This window comes from Nematolebias whitei, chromosome 2, assembly GCF_014905685.2.
Source record: "Nematolebias whitei isolate Nwh7 chromosome 2, NemWhi1, whole genome shotgun sequence".
Taxonomy (NCBI): Eukaryota; Metazoa; Chordata; class Actinopteri; order Cyprinodontiformes; family Rivulidae; genus Nematolebias; species Nematolebias whitei.
The window spans coordinates 19,977,325-19,996,300 of NC_056499.1; the positions used below are offsets into that span (position 1 = coordinate 19,977,325).

An 18,976-nucleotide genomic window follows, 5' to 3' on the forward strand; every position below is an offset into this window, starting at 1 on the left:
CATCCATCCATCCATCCATCCATCCATCCATCCATCCATCCATCCATCCATCCATCCATCCATTATCTTTTACCCGCTTCTTCCTTTTCAGGTCGTGGGGGTCACTGGTGCCCATGTCCAGCTATCACTATGCGAGTGGCAGGGGACACCCTGCAGGTCTCCAGTCCATCACAGAGCCACATACACCAACGAGACAAACAAACATTCACTCTCTCACTCACACCTAGGGACAATTTACAGTTACCAATCAGCCTAACATGCATGTTTTTGATCTGTGGGAGGAAACCGGAGTACCCGGAGAAAACCCATGCATGCACGGAGAAAACATGCAAACTCAACCCTAAAAGGCCCCCGGCTCTACTGCACCACTGTGCTGCCCGCCCTGCATATTCAAAGCAGTAACTCCCATCCTCAGTTTACTATTAAAGTCGGTCATAAAGTCTTTGCACATGTAAAAACCGTTAATGGACATGTTAAAAAGTTTTCACTGAATATACATATAATATGCATCAGTGAAAAGAAAAGTCCCGCAGCTGCTGAAACAGAATTTATTCACAGATCCAACCTCTGACACATAGTTTCTGAGCAGAGCTGTGGAGCTCACATGACCTTAAGGCTGACATTTAAATTGTTTTTTTACCTAATCTATTACAGAAACTGACTGACCAGATTAAGAAACATAACTGAATGAACTCTGACAACAAAACTAACCACATAAAGGACAGGAGGATTAGTGTCACTAACACCCCACTGACATTTGTTTATTTACCCACTACTAGTGTGGCTTAGACATGACAAAGACGCATCTAATTTTGCTTAAGATAAGATAGAACTTTCCACCTTTTATTTGTTCTATTTTTTGATCTCCAAGATCTTCAATAGTACAGAGCAGAACTAGAAGGCTGTTTTACAAAATGCTGATAAAGAATAATCCTTAAAATTGAGCAATTCTGCTCCATGCATTACCCTCACAGAAGTGAGGTCTGTCAGTAAAAGACACACATTTGAACTGGAAACTTATTTGTGTGCCTACATAATTTAAAATGGAAAACATGTAAGACAAAACACTATGAAAGAGAAAAAACACTGCTCTGTTTATTAACTCATGCTCCTCCTGAAAGCACAGACTTTTGCACCACTACATTTAAAACAATGAAGTTTTACTAAGGCTTGTGTAAATCAGATACTCCTCAAAGTGAATGTCGTACTCACTGGCTGTGGCTGCTCGGCAATGCAGCAGCTGAAACAAACCCAGAACTCTGTCATTCTGAGGCAGATGAAGAAGCCACAACAGTTTCCTCTCTCAGTTCAGACGTCTCTCTGCGTCTGTCTTCCTGTTCAGGGCTGCCAGAGTCGCAAACATGCACCGGAAATGGCTGACAAATAGGCCACTAGTTTCTCAGCAGTGAAATGTTGGCACAAGAGCTGTTCCACATAAAACTGGGCAGCACACACCTGTTGATACAGTGAAGAAGAAGACAAGTCTCTTAATGTAACTTAGACACACACTGTAGTGGACATTATTACAAACAATTACCATGAGAATGAGAACTTGTGAGCACTTGTACCACATTAACAGCTAACCAGCTCTATATCTATCCAAAAGAGAAGTTTTAACAAACGAGAAAAAGCCACCCACTGTCTTTTACTTTTTTAGTTTCTCTCATACTCTGTGTGACTGATGCAGCAATCTGAGGTAACTTGGGGATCAGAACCAACACTTCACTTCAATATTCAAACATACATGTTTCATTTAGCTTGGTTTACACATTAAAATGATTAGATCTCAAATAAATAAAAAAACTTACAAAAAAGTATTATGTCTCAACAAAAGATTTTCGTCCTCTATAAAACAGGGTGTATAACAGTGTCATCTTTACTTGTAATGAGTATTTTCATCTGATTTTAGGTGCTCAGTTGAGCATAGGAGCATTATTTAATTCTCTAAATGCCTCCATTTGCATAGTAAGGTACCTATTTCAATGAACAAGCCCCTAGAGCTAAATTTATAAAGAGGCTTATCTAACAGGGTGGACAGAAACTGAAAATGTATGGAGAAAGACAAAGTAAATGAGATTGTCTTTGTTGTTACCACATAACATTCTGTGATTGAGGACTACTACACATCCTTAAATGTACAGGTGTGCTTATAAACTTGGGCTTTTCTCCCCTAAAATGGTCAATTTTTTTTCTGGATTATCAAAGCACTAGGAAATTGGCTGCATAAAGCAAAAATGTAAGTTTGACAGGTGCTTTTATGATTTATAAAAGTGCAGCACATTAAAAAAAATGAAAAAGGCAGTCAAAAACTTACAGAAATGTGTGTTTTACAGGGGGTTGGAGTTTAACATTTTCAGTTTTGGGGATGTGAAATACCTCGGATATAACAAGGAACTTGCTCACCCTCAAGGTGTTTCAGAGCTACCAGAAGAATGCATAAGAAAAAAAAAGTTTGGGACAGTCAAAGAACACACTGGTTTGCCCTGAATGACCAAACAAATAGTTTTAGGTTGTTCTTATACGTAGCACCACAGGCCTGTCAAGACATTTCGGTGCCTTGAAACAACAATAAAACATTTACCTGGCTGTCAAAAACATCTAACGTCTCATGAAAATAAAATGGACTTGTAGGAAGTTTAAAACATTTTACGAATTATTATTTTGTGGGGTTTACAATAAATATACTGGCATACAGAAGAAACTTAAAGTGAGACACGTTATTTTAAAGACGTGGTCATGTGTGGAGGCGATGTGCTGATAAACCAGTTTTGCCGAACATAAGAAACACACAGTAAGTCATACCAACAGCATTTGCACCTACTTCCATGTTTATAATTTTGAAAATCTATTTAAACATTAGAATACAGGTAATCAGATATTGTAATTTAAAATTATTTTGTGTATAGGTCAGTAGCACTATTTCGAAACCAGATCAGACATTATTGCTGCTAAACAAGAAGTGATAAGAGGATCAAATGTAAAGAGTTTGCTGACAAAGTTGCTCTTCCCAATTTGTGTTACTGACTCTGCAGCTGACACATCGCTGACATTGAACTGATGTACCCTCAGTGCACAAGATCCCCATACTGTCAACTAGCTGAGGAACAGCACGGACATGTTGACTTTACTGACAAGTAAAAACCTTAAAAGGATTACTGTCACTACCTCTAAACTTAGATTACACAAGGTGAATGGTATTTACAAACAAATGGGCGTTATATAACTTCGTTTCGCTGCGGCAAAGAAGACCGGTCTTCTTCAAGAGCCGAACTCACAGCAGTTCGTCATTAACACTCATGGAATGCCACCTTTTTATTTTTCCTAACTATGAGGCTTTAATACATATCAAAAACTGCCTCCAGACAACCAGCGTTAGATCTGTCAGCTCAGCTGTTACTTTAGTTAGCTCAAAAAGCTAACCTTGTTAGCAACGGCAGATTTTACCTCACTGACAGCTAGCCGACCAAGCTAACAGTCAGTTTCCGAGCTCTTAAAGACTATAAAAATAAACAAACATAACACGTAAAAATATGTACACTCGTGGATAAGTTTCTAAATGAGTAGTAAACATTTTTTCCTGTTTCAGTAGATTTTTTTTAGAAGAATAAACTCACCAGAAGGTGGCCGGGAGGGAGACGTACACGGTCGACTGAAGGCTGAGAAAAATGCACCGAAAAGAAATCAGGAAATGACTCTTCAGTCAACTTCCGGTTTAAACTGTGACGACTTCCGTTCAGATCCACGTTTTTACCTTTCTCGCGCTGCAGTTATTTCTTAGCTTAAAATAAGATTTTTAAAATCCTAAACATGAGACCATTAACAGAGGAGGAGACGAAAATAATGTTTGAGAAGCTGTCAAAGTAGTAAGTGAGCTTAAATTGTTCTTATTGTCCTGAAAAGACAAATTTCACTAATCGGTATTAGCATGTGTGCTAGCTTGTGTGATATTTATCATCATGCATTTGTCTCACAGCATCGGAGAAAACATAAAACTTCTCGTGGACCGGCCTGACGGTACCTACTGCTTCAGGCTACACCAGGACCGTGTTTACTATATGAGGTATAATTTCAGACATAAAATAATAATAGTTTTGGTGTTTTTTTATTTTGTTTTAATCACTAAATCAAAGCTCATCCAGCATTATTTTCCGTCCACAGTGATAAAATCCTGAAGTTGGCTACAAACTTCTCCAGGGATAAGCTCATTTCTGTAGGTACTTGCTTTGGGAAATTTACAAAAACCAAAAAGTTCCGCCTGCACATCACAGCACTGGATTTCTTGGCGCCCTATGCAAAGGTACTTTACATTTTTGCACTTCTGCAAAGTAGCTCTTACCAAGTCAACAATATCCCTCTGTGTTGAATTGCTGCTGCACCTTTGGATCATATGCCACAAAGTTTTTCCAAACACACAGTTATTTGCTGTGATACATAGATTAAAGTTCACAGTTACAGATTTTTGCCATATGCCAGGATAATGCATGTTAACAACTTTAAGTATTTCCATCCATCATTCTTTTTTTAATACTTCTCTATTGGGGTGGGGGGGACTGGTGCCTATATCTTAGTGGTCAAGACAAGAGACAGGGTACACCCTGGACAGGTCAAAAGTGGATGAGACAGCCAACCATTCATTTGCTGTCTCACATCTAGTGATAATTTATTTCACCATTTAACATAAGACCTATGTCTGTGAGGAAAATGGTAGTTCACAGAGAATCCCACACATGCATGGCAGGGAACATACTCCACACAGAAAAGCTCCAGCTTGATTGTGAATCTGCAACCTTGCTGTGAGGTGACAGCTCCAAACTGCTCTTTTTATGTACTGTCTTTTTTTTTTTTTTTTTACAATTATAAGCATTAGTGTGTGCTTTAAAATGACATCTATTTCCTGTTTCAGTAGTGAAACATACCAGTGAGCGGTGTTTATTCTGTGCTTTAATCAAAGAAGCTTTATGAGATATTTTATTCCAAAAACAACCTTAGGTTGCCATAGCTAGATATACAGTACAGCTGTTTGACAAAATAGTTTTTGTTTACAAATGTGAATTGAAGGTGGGTCACACCACCAGAAGTCTTCATGTGCTCCTTAAAATGGTGTATTTACAGTTGATAGACATTTTATATACTGCAGTCCTAAATACTATGGACGGTAGCGTTAATAGTGCTTGTACATGTTTCTGCACAAGAATGCTTCAACATTAGAATGAGTGAAAGTCTTTTAATAACCTTTACACCACCAGCACAAGTTCACGTATATCTTTTCGTAGTGTTATTATTTGAAATTACTGATATGTCATTACATTGAACTCATGCATGTATAAATAACATGAAAATATCATGTCTTTAGTTCAAGGTGTGGGTGAAACCTGGAGCAGAGCAGTCTTTCCTGTATGGAAACCACGTGCTAAAATCTGGCCTTGGCAGAATTACTGAAAATACTATGCAGTATCAAGGAATTGTGGTTTACTCCATGGCTGATGTACCTTTGGTGAGTAAAAGACATTACAACCTGTACTGTAGGTAATTTTGAACAGTGACACTTTTAATGTAATCTTAGGTACTTACCAAAACAAGGACGTTTTGAAATGTTATTAGTTTATTATACAGAGTCCTCTTTTATTACAGGCATGATAGTTTTACATGTTCTATGCAAATTATAACCCTTAAGAATTGAAAACCTTTATTAGGGTTAGTCAAGAATCAATTTTAAGAGTCAGACCAGTTCAGTGACAGCATTCTTTGGACAGGTGAAGAAAGATCTACCTGGACCAGAATGACTGGAAAAGCCAGTGCCTTTAGGATTGCATGGTTTATAATAAAACTGGGTCACTTGAGTTGATCAAATTTGTAACCAAATTAAAATAAATTTTAGGTGTGCGGCTGATTTATTGGCCCCGATTTCCCAAAATTAAGGAAATCGTCCGATACTTGCACAAGAAACAGATTTTACAGAGTTTTTTATGTTTTAACAATTGTCTGAACTTCATTTATTTCAGAGCACTACCTCATGGTCAGTTAAAACAAGTTTGTATTGTTTCTAGGATATTGTTCAAGGGTATGTTTTTCAATAAAATAATGTTGGAAAATTGAAGGTGCATTGTGACTTTATAACACCTGACAGTGTCGCTTATATAACAAAATCAGTATCGGACAAAATCGGAATCGGCAGGTCACTTTTTAGAAATCGGCGATTGGCCAGAAAACTGCAATCGGTGCACCCCTAATAAAATGAGGTTTTATGTACACTCTGATTAGTCTAAAAAAGTTCAGTCAGGTCCTCTAGACATTCAAAAAACAAAACAAAAAAAAAAAAGTAGAAACGTTTTGTCTTTCATCTGAAAGACTTCTTCAGTCTGACTTTGAAAAAACGATCCATTGTTAGGCTGATGGTCCTTGATCATGTGAGCAGCTGGTTTTGTCTGTCAGCAGCAAACTGGTTGATCCACTGTGAGAAGGTGCTATTTATAAGATTGAGCTGAATACAGCGCCTCATACTGAAGAAGTCTTTTGGATGAAAGACCAAATGTTTCTACATTTTTTTTGTTTTGTTTTTTGAACATCCAGAGGACCAGACTGAACTTGATTTTTCGACCTGGATTATTGAGCATGCATCAGGATACTCTTGATTAGTGTTGGTAAGAAGTGTGCTTCCTGATACTTGTAATAACGTTCTGCTAGGAAAAACTAGGAAAGCATCACTTCAGAGGATTTATTGATAATGCCAAATCAGACACCACTCTATTTGTAAAACAAAATTATATATAAAAAAGATATACTGGTGTCCCTGAAAAAAGGGTCTACAGTCTAAAAGAGCTAAATGTTTCTGCAAATATAGTTAGCAAAAGAGGAGCTATGAATAGTTTTTTTTTTTTTCTTCTTCAGGGGTTTGGAGTGGCAGCCAAGTCAACCCAGGAGTGTCGGCGTGTGGATCCCATGTCCATTGTGGTGTTCCACCAGGCTGATGTAGGAGAGTTCATAAGGAATGAGGACACACTGACATAAAGACACTCTATGGACAGTTTTTTTTTTCCTCTCACAAATTCACCAATTTTTTTGGCAGCGGTTTTGTCAGATTTGTTCACTTCTCACAACTCTGTGGGTGATTTGAAGCACCTTCTTATGAAGGCTTTGTTTTATCTGGACAGTCCCAGGACTGAAGTAAAGAACTAACGTTAAAACTTTTTATTGCTGACCTCTGGAACATTTAAAATTAATTGCATTATTTTGTATCAATTATTGTCCAAATAAATGGGTGTATTTTTGTCTAGATTTAATTTTTCTTCTTAAAACATGCATTTTATAGAATTCAACTTTTAATTTGGTTGCAAGTATAAATTGCATGTAGTTTTGTCCCTCACAAGATAGCTAAATGGTTATTAATCAGCATAAATCCCATGTCCTTGAAAACTATATATTCATGTTCCAACACATTCATCTAAAGTTTGTACAAATGTGGAATTTTGGTATAATCCTAGTTTCCAGGCTAGACTATAAAACACGTTTATAGACTATTCAGTATTAAATTTTCTAAAATATATATGCACCAGTAAATTACTAGTTGTTATAAGTCAGCCCAGTTTAAAGCAACGTTTTATTCGACCAAATGGAAGCACAGCTTTACAAAATGGACATCAAGTTGCATTGAAAGACTTTGAACTTTGTAATAAAAGTATATGAACTCCTTTGCAAAATAAGTGTTTTTAATTTTAGACATTTCTCTTGTGTACAGCGGTTTTACAGGGCATTTGAAGCATCCAGATTAAGAAAGTAATGAACACCATATGTTAAACTAAACTAGGCTGTACACGACGACAAACTTAAATCAGAGAATCTTGATCCTGAAAAGTAAAACACAGAATGAGCCTTGCATCAAATCAGGGACATAAGGCCAACTTAGTTTCTGACATAATGACACAGAAACAAGACATCCTTGTGAAGTAGGCAACATTCCCTCTAGGTTATCCACCTACTATTGTTTTGATTGTTAAAAAGGCAACAACCTATAACAAAAAATATATCAAAATTATTCATTTTTTTAAATAACTGAAAATAGCTTAGAATGAAAAAAAATAAACAGAACAGAGTGTAATCTTCAAAAAACTTAGACCAAGTTCAATTTTTTCATGGTTCTCCATCGATCTTTCAGGTTCACATTTGTTCGATCTTTAAAGGAGTAATAAGACTGAATCTTGCTCCAGTTTCCCTCCCCAAAGGTCTTCACCCCATCTTTTAAATTCTGTGTCTCGCTCTCAGTCCACATCTGCAAAAACAGAAAAATACAGATTTGTTAGCTCTTTGCTGCTCTAAAAAAAAGTCAACAGTTCTGGCACTTTACTGTATTGCCATCAATGCTGTTTACTGATGCTAAGGAATAATGTAATATTTGTCTCTGTGGTGCTTTAATTGACAGCAAGAACTAATAAAATGCCAGCGAAACAGAGTTGAATTTACATCATCAAGCTTTATGGAATGTGGATAAAGAGAAAAACTGCCTAAACATCTAAACACAACATAATTCCATTAGATTTACAAAAGATGTGATGAATATTAATTGTACAGACAATTCCAGAGCAAACACCTCTACACTCTCACCCACAGAAGGGATAACTTGAAAAGAGAAATGCCAATTCAAAGATGAGAACTCTGTTCTTTTCACACAGGAAAAGAGTTTTATTTTATGAAGACATTTTTATTTTTTAACTGAATCAAATTTATAGAGCCAAATGCCACATACATGTTGGGGGAGTGTTTTGGTTTATGCTACTTGAAAAATAAGCCAGAAACTTAAACAAATCTGGGCATGTCTTGCAAGAAAAAGTAAAGCAAGGTAGATGAACCACAACATGGTACAGCTGGTTTCCTAAAATAAATGTGAACGTAAAGCTAGTTAATTATTTTCTTTAAGCATTTGGATAGTGCAAATCCTAGGAGCAGTCACTCTGTGCTTACCCTCTTCCTGGTTCTTGATGAGTTGATGCTTAACCCTTAAGTAAACATAAAACAAGTTACATACATCTAAACATTTTTACAACAAAACACAGGAAACCAAATACATGTATTTATTTGAGCGTAATTACTGTTGTTTTTAGAAGAGTTGAAATCAGACTCTTCACTCCATGTGTCTTTGGACTCCTTTGCATTTTTAACCATTTCATTCCTGTAAATGTGATAAATGAGATCAAACAAGTCACATTTTATGATCAAGAGATGCTACACCTCATATTAATCATAAAGCAATTTTAGTGCTTAATAATTTTCAACAGTCCAGTAGCTGATACTTGGCTGAAGCTGCAGGTGTTTTTTTCTCACCATTTTGAACGTGAGGGGTCCAAGGCTCGTGTGACCTTGCGTGGAGTGGAGCTGCGTTTAGAAACGGGACGAGAGGACACAGAGGGCAAGCTGTCCAAAGAAGAGTCTGAGATATGACAGTCTTCAATGCCATCTGGATTGCTGTGTAAAGCAAAAGTTTGTCACATTTATAAACCATCATTTAAGAAATGAATCAAATGAATGAATGAATTATGAAATGAATTAATTATTAAATGAATTGTGTATTTACACTCTCTTGATCGGAGAACATGACGAAAGTGGTTCGGGTGGCCTCTGTTCGGGAGTTCTGCAGGGGGTCTGCTGCTTCTCCAGCTCATTCTCACTTTCAGATGATGTGAAGACTAATCTACTGGACTTTCTAAAATAAAAACAAAAAGTTAAGCAAATCATTACTTTGAAAATTACTATTTTCTGACTGAAACTCTTGAATCCATCTGAATGGATTAACATCACTGAACATTTTCAGTTGCATACAGTCCTCAATCAACAGGTCTGCTGCCAAAAACAGAAGCCTTCAATTTAAACACTCGAGGGTTTAGCTCTACTGGTTTGGGCAGTCACTGATCTAAATTAAATTACACAATTAAATTCAAACGTACAACAAAGTAAAAAACTAAGGAGATGGAGAAAACATGCTGAGCTGGTCACTCAAACATCACATTAGCTATACAGGAGTAGTCTCTCGCTACGTCGCGGTTCGCAAACTCACTTTCTCGGGTTTTCAACGACTGTCAACTTTAATATTACGTGATTGGGACGGTACAGGATAAAAAGTTAACAGGAAAAAAAATAATTCGGACAGGCGCCGCCATTTCCTAGTTTTCCTTCAATAAGCCTATAATGTAATGCCAGTCAAAAGAACTACACTACCCAGAAGCCAACAGTGCTTCCAGACACTGCTTTCTGCAGAAATGGAAGGAACGTTTTGCAACACAAATCTACACTATCTATTAAGATCACAGAACTGGCAGGAAAGTCGTAAATAATCCTGAAGCTTCCTGAAGCTCAATTATCCACGTGCACATCAACCTGGACGGGGCGCTGGGCTTCATCACTGCAGGGTATGTCTGCAGAACCAGAACCGAGCCCAACCGGAACAGAGCTGGTGAGTAAAATTTTGCAGCACTGTACAGTACATATATGCATGTTGTTAAAATTACGTAGGTTTAAGAGTTTAGAACATTGCAAGAGTGTGGGAAGGGTTTATAAATACATTTAAATACCAAAATAAATATGGCGTTCCTACTTCATGGTTTTTCACCCATCGTGGTGGTGTGTGGAATGTAACCCCCGTGATAATCGAGGGACTACTGTAAACAAGTTTTCTAACTTGTATACAATGTATTCAAGAATTAGCCATGACTTCTGTTCCATAATCTGGAAAACACTGAATAAGTTTGGTAAATATTAGTCTGGCAATCGTGTAACATTGCGTATGTGGGTGAACTGCAGCGTAACTGTGTGAGGAAGTACTGGACTTGCCTGAATGATTTGTTGGGTCGGTCATGGGGGTCTTCATCATTCATTTTATTATTTCCAACTGATTCAAGGGAATCCTCATCATGGTCCGCAGAGCACTCTGCCAAGCTACTTGAAGCTCTGTTTAAGAATGCAACAATACCAGCAGATCCAGAAAACACAGGCGTTATTGGACAAAATTATAAAAGTGATAGCTGAAGGCAGCAGTTTGTTTCTGTGGAGCTGAACTTACCTGCTCCTTCTGGGGTACCTCCGTGCAGGCATAGGTATGATCACTTCTTTGTCTGTAACTGGGCATAGCATATTGTTGAGATCATTTCTACTGGAAACAGTTTGAGGTGTCTGATGTAATTCCACTTCAGTTTCCAATTCGTCCACAGCCATTGTGCACAGCGAGCTTGGCTGACTGTCGGGTTCAGTCACCAGCCGAGGCACAGTGTAAAGTGACAGTGAACCCGTCTGTGTTTGAGGATCTGTGTTTGACTGTGGAGGCTGGTCTGCTGGGGAAGCTTCTATGGGGCTGTGTGAGTCCCTCTGAAATAGCTGGGTTTGTTCTGCGTTCAGATTTGCGTCCCTCGTAGGATCAGGTAGGTGCTCCAGACAAATCTCATTTTCCTGTGCCTCCATTTCCACTTCTTGTTTCAACTGAGCAAACGTCTTTCCACCCGAACCTTCAGCCAGGGTAGTGTAGGCTACTTCTAGTCTGACCCTCTGGATAACTACAGGTTTACTGAATGACACACACACACACAAAAGGCAAAATGTAAACAATGTTAATTTGTGCCTAAAAGTACTATTATATCATAGTAAATGTGTCTGCTATTGCTAATGGTGGACATCATGGCATTAATCAATCTAACAGCTGCTGGGCTTTGTTTCAATATTGGGACGAATAGCAGGATGTACGGTGGGGCAAAAAAGTATTTAGTCAGCCACTGATTGTGCAAGTTCTCCTACTTAGAAAGAGGAGAGGTCTGTAATTTTCATTATTTATTTATTAATCTTTATTTAACCAGGCAAATTCCATTGAGATCACAGATCTCTTTTGCAAGGGAGGCCTGGGCCTGAAGGCAGCCAATGCATGTTTTTGGTCTGTTGGAGGAAACTGGAGTACCTGGAGAAAACCCACGCAAGCACGAGAAGAGCATGCAAACTCCACACAGAAAGACCTCAGGTCCAACCAGGGATTGAACCCAGGACCTTCTTGCTGTGAGGAACCAGTGCTAACCACTGAGCCGTTGTGCTGCCAGTCATAGGTACACGTCCAACTATGAGACCAAATGAGGAGGAAAAAAAAAATAATCCTGGAGATCACATTGTAGGATTTTGAAATAATTTATCTGTAAATTATGGTGGAAAATAAGTATTTGGTCAATAACATAAAGCTCAGCTCAGTACTTTGTAACATAACCATTGTTGGCAATAACAGAGGTCAAACGTTTCCTGTAAGTCTTCACCAGGTTTGCACACACTTTAGCTCGTATTTTGGCCCATTCCTTCCTCTAGAGCAGTGATGTTTTGGCCGGGCAAAATGGACTTTCAACTCCCTCTACAAATTTTCTATGGGGTTGAGGTCTGGAGACTGGCTAGGCCACTCCAGGATCTTGAAATGCTTTTTACGGAGCCACTACTTCGTTGCCTGAGCAGTGTGTTTGGGCTCATTGTAATGCTGGAAGACCCAGCCACGTTCCATCTTCAATGCTCTCACTGATGGAAGGTTTTGGCTTAACATCTCATGATACATGGCCCCGTTCATTCTTCCCTTAACACGGATCAGTCCTGTCCCCTTTGCACAAAAACAGCCCCAAAGCATGATGTTTCCACCCCCATGCTTCACAGTTGGTATGGTGTTCTTGGGATGCAACTCAGCATTCTTCCTCCAAACATGACAAGTTGACTTTTTACCAAAAAGTTCTGTTTTGATTTCATCTGACCACATGATATTCTCCCAGTCCTCTTCTGGATCATCCATATGCTCTCTAAAAAACTTCAGACGGGCCTGGACATGTAGTGGCTTAAGCAGGGGGACACGGCTGGCACTGCAGGATTCGAGTCCCTCTCGGACTTGGGTGTTACTGATGGTAGCCTTTGTTACTTTGATCCAAGCTCTCTGCAGGTCATTCATCAGGTCCCTCCGTGTAGTTCTGGAATTTTTGCGCACCGTTCTCGTGATCAAAACAGTCTATGCTCAATAATCCAAGTATACAATCCAACAATTTTCAGTCAGGTCATCTGGACAGTTTCTTTTTTGCTGAAACGTTTCACCTTCTATCCGGAAGGCTTCATCAGTCAAGGAAACACACAACACAAAACTGATTCTTCCCCCAACAGCTTACTCCAAAGTGGAACAAACCAGTTCTGTTGGTGCTGAGATGGTGTCTTTGGCACGACCCCTCCTCTTGTGCCGGCCCCCTTCCTCATTCTCATGATCATTTTGACCCCACAAGATGAGATTTTGCATGGGACCCCAGATCGAGGGAGATTATCAATAGTCTTCCATTCCATTTTCTTAGAATTGCTCCTACAGTTTATTCACACCATCCTGCTTGCCTGTTGTAGATTCACTCTTCCCAGCCTGATGCAGGTCTACAATTTTCTTCCTGGTGTCCTTCGATGGCTCTTTGGTCTTCACCATGGATGAGTTTGGAGTCTGACTGTTTGAGGATGTGGACAGGTGTCTTTTATACAGATAACAAGGTCAAAGAGGTGCCCTTAATACAGGAAACAAGTGGTGGACAGAAAAGCTTTAAAATAAGTTACAGGTCTGTGAGAGACAGACATCTTGCTTGTTTGTGATTGACAAAATACTTATTTTCCGCCATAATTTACAAATAAATTATTTTAAAATCCTACAATGTTATTTCCTGGATTTTTTCCCCCTCATTTTGTCTCTCATAGTTGAAATGTATATATGATGAAAATTACAGACCTCTCTCATCTTTCTAAGTAGAACTTGAACAATCAGTGGCTGACTAAATACTTATTTGCCCCACTGTGACATAGGTTCATATGTTCATTTTGATATTAAGACAAGAACTCTCCATTTTCTGTCTCCCAAACTCCTCTTCAGTGTTTGACTCAGTGCAGTGAGATGTGGTAACACGAGTAGAAACATTTGTGTCAGAATTTCAAACAGTTACCTCCCTATAACCACAGCTGCAACAAGCTACTGTTGAGATGGGTCAAAACCAGCATGCCATGTGGTCTTTGGTGACAATAAAGCTGTATTGACTGTGGAAATGTTTTGCAGAGGGAGAGCTTACCGAAATTTAAGATGAACTGTGTTTTTAGGTAAAGAGCAGGAAGAGCTGGGTTGGTTTTGCTCATCAGTCTCAAAAGGTATGTCATCTGGCTCCAAACGTCTTTTATCAACAAGACTCTTTGCAGCCTGACGCACACGCAAACACACACAATTAAACGTGTACTCGTTCAACAATTAAAAAAAAAAAAGATCTGTGATGAAAACACATTTTATTTGCATTTTAATCAAAACATATATATGCTATGAACTTGTTTTAAATGGCAGTGAGCTTTACTTGTTTTCCAAGTGAATCATTTACAAAACATAAAGAGACTATTTAATTTACAGATTGTATACCTTGTAAAGAAAGGGATCAGTGAATGACCAGAGCCTCAGACAGAAATCCAGCATCTCCTCCTTGAAGCTTTGAAAGTTAATTTTCTCAATAACCTCATGTGCTTTATTCTTTTGATGGATGAGGTTCATGAAGGTAATCCTCTACGGAAGAGAAATTAATTGAATATCAAGTTCAAGTATCTTTGCTGTCATAAACATCACATGTGGTACATGAGGTGGAACAAAATTGTATACTCAGGGTCCCAGTTACACCCAAAAATAGCAAAAATATAAAAAGGAACAGTATATAAGGATCCAAGACATAGGCTAAACAAACGCTAAACATTACGCTAAAAGATCTAAGATGTACGCTAAACACTAATTATGTAAAATAATACGGTATATTAAACAGCAGCACGAACATGAGTCTGTAGTGAGTAGATGGGTATGAATGAATACAGCAGCAGGAGATCAGCAGCATGGATAATCAGCAGCACAGATAAGTCACATATCACCAATTAAAGTGGCACTACAGTGATTTTTCTGGTTAGGGATTTATGAATCTAACAGCTTCAGGGTAGAAGCTGTTCCTCAGTCTAGTGGTTTTACACTTAATGCTCCTCAACCTCCTGCCTGAGGGGAGTAGGGCAAAGAGTGTGTGTGCTGGGTGAGTGGGGTCCTTCATGATGCAGGTGGCTCTCTTCCTGCATCTGGAGGTGTCGATGTCTGTTACGGTGGGGAGGTTGACTCCCAACAGTCTTCTGTGCAGCCTTCACCACTCTCTGCAAAGCTTTTCTTTCTGCAGCTGTGCATTTGAATTTACTATTTTAGATTTGATATCAGTTAGCTCATCTCTTTCAAGAGAACTTTTCCAGCATTTTCCAAACTATAATAGTTCCGATTGCCATCAGCTGCAGGTTATTTATTGACACTTTATACCTAATCAACACAACCTCGCTTGTAAAAAGTGCTCACACTGCATAGTGCATACAATACTGTAGGTCAAAATACCTAAACACTGAGCCATGGATTTACTTTTTACATACAAGCCTCCTTACACGATGACAGGAAAATATAATTTTTTAAATTATTATGTGCAGCTATTAATTATACTGTAGTTGTAAATACAAAGCGTGCAAAATGTTGATTATAAAGGACTTACCTTGCCAGTCACTGATCTGGGAAAGTACTGATTGAGTGCTTCTTTTGCTTTTTCAAATTGGTCGTTCTTGATGAAAGTTCCCACAATCTAAAGACAGAAACATTTGTTAGGCTTTTAATTCAGAGCATAAATACTGCTTGGGATTTCTTACAGCAAACATGCATTAACACCCCGAACAAGCTCGTTATTCCCCACGTAACCAATCAAATTCTATAAAACTCTTTAATGTAAACTCCAATAACAAAAGTTTCAATGTGAAAAATAGACTTTTTTTTTCTTGTTTTGTGCATTTGTGCTCAACAAGCACAGATTTACGCTACCTTTAAACTTTACTTCATAGGCTCTGATTTAATAATTAAGTGAACTGAATTTTTATTGCACATTGAAGCAACAGCTCAACAAGTACATAAACTGAATGCATTAAAAGCTCAAAACACTTACCATCTCTTTAAGTGACGTTAATACATTCCCACAATCACACTGTGGAAGACTAAATCTCTTGGTCATCGTTTCCAGCAAACGTAAGGCTAATTCCAGAGGAGTTTTATTCTGATCACATTCAAACGACCCATCTACAATCAGACACATCGCTAATCATCAACCCATAAAGATCTCTGACCCAGAAAAAGAATTGTTTAGCTTTGGTTAAACACATTTTACAGTGTGTAGAAAAAGTGGGAGAAAAATGACCAACATTTTTGACTGAACATTACGATTACCTTAAAAATGTGTTTAATCTTTTCATTTACACAACGCAACAAATTGAACACCCTTAAGGTAGTTGGTTGCACAGATGCTATACATGTCACAAATAAACATATATATGTAAAAAATAAAAATAAAGATCTTACCAAGATTTTCAGCATCTCTTATAAGTGACAGAAACTGAAAGAGTCTAACTTTTAGAGGCAAGTCGTCGCTGAGCTCCATCTGACGACCAAAAATACCTAAGGGGGAAAAATGCTCAGTAATTCACATTCATAAAGGACCTCTCAGTCTTCTGTTTACTTCTTTTTTTTTTTTTTTTAAATCAATCTAAGGTTGCTCAAATGCAAAATATAACTCAAAGCAAAACTCTGGTCATTTGAACACAAAAATGCTCACAGTTGACATAAATATGGGAAGTAAATGGTAAATGCATCAGTTGAGATCTACTTTTTTTTTTTTTTAACAAAACAGCTTTTGACTGCATGACCTGAAATCAGCTTTTTTATTCTTAAAAAACAAAAACAAACAAACAAACAAACAAAAAGTTGTAATGTCAGCTAAATGCAATTCTGAGGCTGCTGGTTGCATCAGAAAAAGCATCTGGCATAAAACAACGGCTAAATCTTTTATGCGAGAGTTCACATGCTCCGGCAGCCACTGCAGAAGGGAGCAGCCGAAAGACACTTTTAGAAGTCAGTAGTCAAATGCAGATATACGCAGATCAACTGCACATAGGTATATTTAAAGACTGCACTGTTTTAGGTGGATACATTTATAAGTTGTGTGCAGCAACAACAGGTTGTTTATCATAAGCAGCGTCTTAATAAACAGCGCTGAAGAAAACACGACTGCGATGTGTCCACCTAAACACGGCTAGTATATTCTTTAGTATTTTTCATAAAACCGCACCAGACAATTCTTAAAATGTATTACAAATTCTCCAAAATCAAGTAGGCTTAAATAGTAGCTTATAATGTCTATTTTATCTACACACATATTTAGGACTGTGCAATATTAGGAACACATGCAATTTCAATATTAATACAGAATACTGCTTTGATGTTCTGTCATTCCGATGTTTACAGCAAGCTCCATGTGTGGGTTGTGACATTTCGGAGTGCAGATCTATCTGATCGCCAATATATCTACAAAAAAGTTCAATCAAGTCATCTGGAAAAATCTGTCCAGATGATTTGATTTGACGTTTTTGTGATTTATTAACCTGGATGATTGAGCTTACATCAGGATCTTTTAGGATGCAGTTTGTGGTTGTTGTTTTTTTTCCTCTTTGCACTATTGAAGCGTAATGTGCTGCAAAAGAAGGCAACAAAAGCAAATGGTGTATAATGGTGCTTTTTTGGGACTTGATTTCTGACAGACCAATGAGTTTTGGGCAAACAGTAAATCATCTGAGCACAAGATTCAATTATTTAGTCTATTATCAGGTTTAGTTGCATGTTTTTCTTTACATTAAATCAAGTACTTTGTCATATAATAATAGGTAGAAAATGTTCTGTCTGTTGTTTAGGCCTGCTATTTTTTCCTCATCTTAAAAATTCCAAATAAAACAGATTATGGTACGATTTATTAGATCTGGTGCAAATTTGTCATATATATATATATATATATATATATATATATATATATATATATATAAAATTGTATTAAAGGAATCTGGTGTGTCGCATCAGTGATCAGTCAATATAACGCAATTTTAAATCGGTTCTTTTCAAACAGACACGTCACAGTTTCTTGCTTTGAGTTGGTTAACTTTTTAAACATCTGAATAACTACTAGACAACGGTAAAATCAAACAAATAAAATTATTCTTGGGTATTTCTAGGAAACAAAAAAACTGCCTCGTGTTTAAGCTAACACGATGAATAATGCCTAAAAAACAGCATGCTAGGTTAAAGAGTGTATTAAATACAAATTTAAACGCTTTAGTCCTAGGTAAACTTGATGAGCTCAAACGTTTCGCGATGAATCAGTCCTCCCCCAGAAGTAATCCGAGAAGTTTAAAAAAATAAATAAAATCAACTTACCATCAAGAACATTTGAAATAGCACTAAAGTCTGTGTACTGCTCGTTTTTAAAGAACTCCACCCCCAAGGATAAATAATAGTTTACTATCCATCGGTTGACTACACGTTCAACGTTAATTAAATCGTTGTTTACGCTTTCTTTTGCCGCCATGGTCATATCTGCTGCTGCAGCTGCTCCTCCTACTTTTTCTTCTTCGTCTGTTCATCTCTTCTTCTTCGCTTCCTTTCTTGTACACTACTTTCAAAATCGTTACCGGCCCCTATCGAGTAGGAGGGCAACTGCTGATGATTGACAGCTTATCAACCAATCACAGCTTAGCACTCCTCCCAGTTCCGGTTCTCCTTGAAAGAGAAAACAAATACCAGTAGGTGTTATCTAAATGTTTATTTAACTTTGTTACAAATCCTTTCTGCGTTTTGATGACACAGTTTGATCAGTTTTGAAAAGGATTTCCTTGTTTGTATATATTCTTCAGTGACTTTTGGTTGTATAAATACACAAATAAAAAAAAAAAATTCAATATGTAAACACAGTATGTTAATGGTTTGCTTATGATGGTATATAGATCATAAAATCACATGTGGATTCATGACAGAATACTTGTTCCTCAATCAAATTACATTTTAACAGTATATATATATATATATATATATATATATATATATATA

General features: G+C 37.6%; 3 protein-coding genes across 3 annotated transcripts in view; 1 reads left to right on the plus strand and 2 right to left on the minus strand.

Annotated features, from left to right (window-relative positions):
• cdc42se2 (CDC42 small effector 2) overlaps positions 1 to 3,714 on the minus strand; it is an 8,839-nt gene extending 5,125 nt beyond the window's left edge. Inside the window, exons 1-2 of the mRNA XM_037697525.1 lie at positions 3,615 to 3,714; positions 1,213 to 1,455 (exon numbers count right to left, since the gene is read on the minus strand). Of these exons, the coding sequence (XP_037553453.1) occupies positions 1,213 to 1,266 (54 nt within the window). The 5' untranslated portion in view covers positions 1,267 to 1,455; positions 3,615 to 3,714. The remainder of the gene's footprint in view (positions 1 to 1,212; positions 1,456 to 3,614) is intronic.
• A 71-nt stretch (positions 3,715 to 3,785) lies between these two features.
• On the plus strand, positions 3,786 to 7,081 carry nip7 (NIP7 nucleolar pre-rRNA processing protein). Its single transcript, XM_037697524.1, has 5 exons — positions 3,786 to 3,863; positions 3,974 to 4,060; positions 4,159 to 4,297; positions 5,354 to 5,494; positions 6,889 to 7,081. Exons 1-5 carry the CDS (start codon positions 3,808 to 3,810, stop codon positions 7,006 to 7,008), a joined length of 543 nt encoding a protein of 180 aa, XP_037553452.1. The 5' UTR covers positions 3,786 to 3,807; the 3' UTR covers positions 7,009 to 7,081.
• A 1,026-nt stretch (positions 7,082 to 8,107) lies between these two features.
• Positions 8,108 to 18,505, minus strand: terfa (telomeric repeat binding factor a). The gene is made up of 13 exons (XM_037697526.1): positions 18,308 to 18,505; positions 16,406 to 16,501; positions 15,996 to 16,126; positions 15,555 to 15,641; positions 14,414 to 14,554; positions 14,079 to 14,203; positions 11,048 to 11,545; positions 10,819 to 10,935; positions 9,566 to 9,694; positions 9,316 to 9,456; positions 9,084 to 9,163; positions 8,956 to 8,990; positions 8,108 to 8,266 (listed from the first exon to the last, which is right to left on the minus strand). The coding sequence occupies exons 1-13, from the start codon at positions 18,462 to 18,464 to the stop codon at positions 8,108 to 8,110; spliced, it is 1,896 nt and encodes a 631-aa protein (XP_037553454.1). The 5' UTR covers positions 18,465 to 18,505.
• Positions 18,506 to 18,976: the final 471 nt, after the last annotated feature.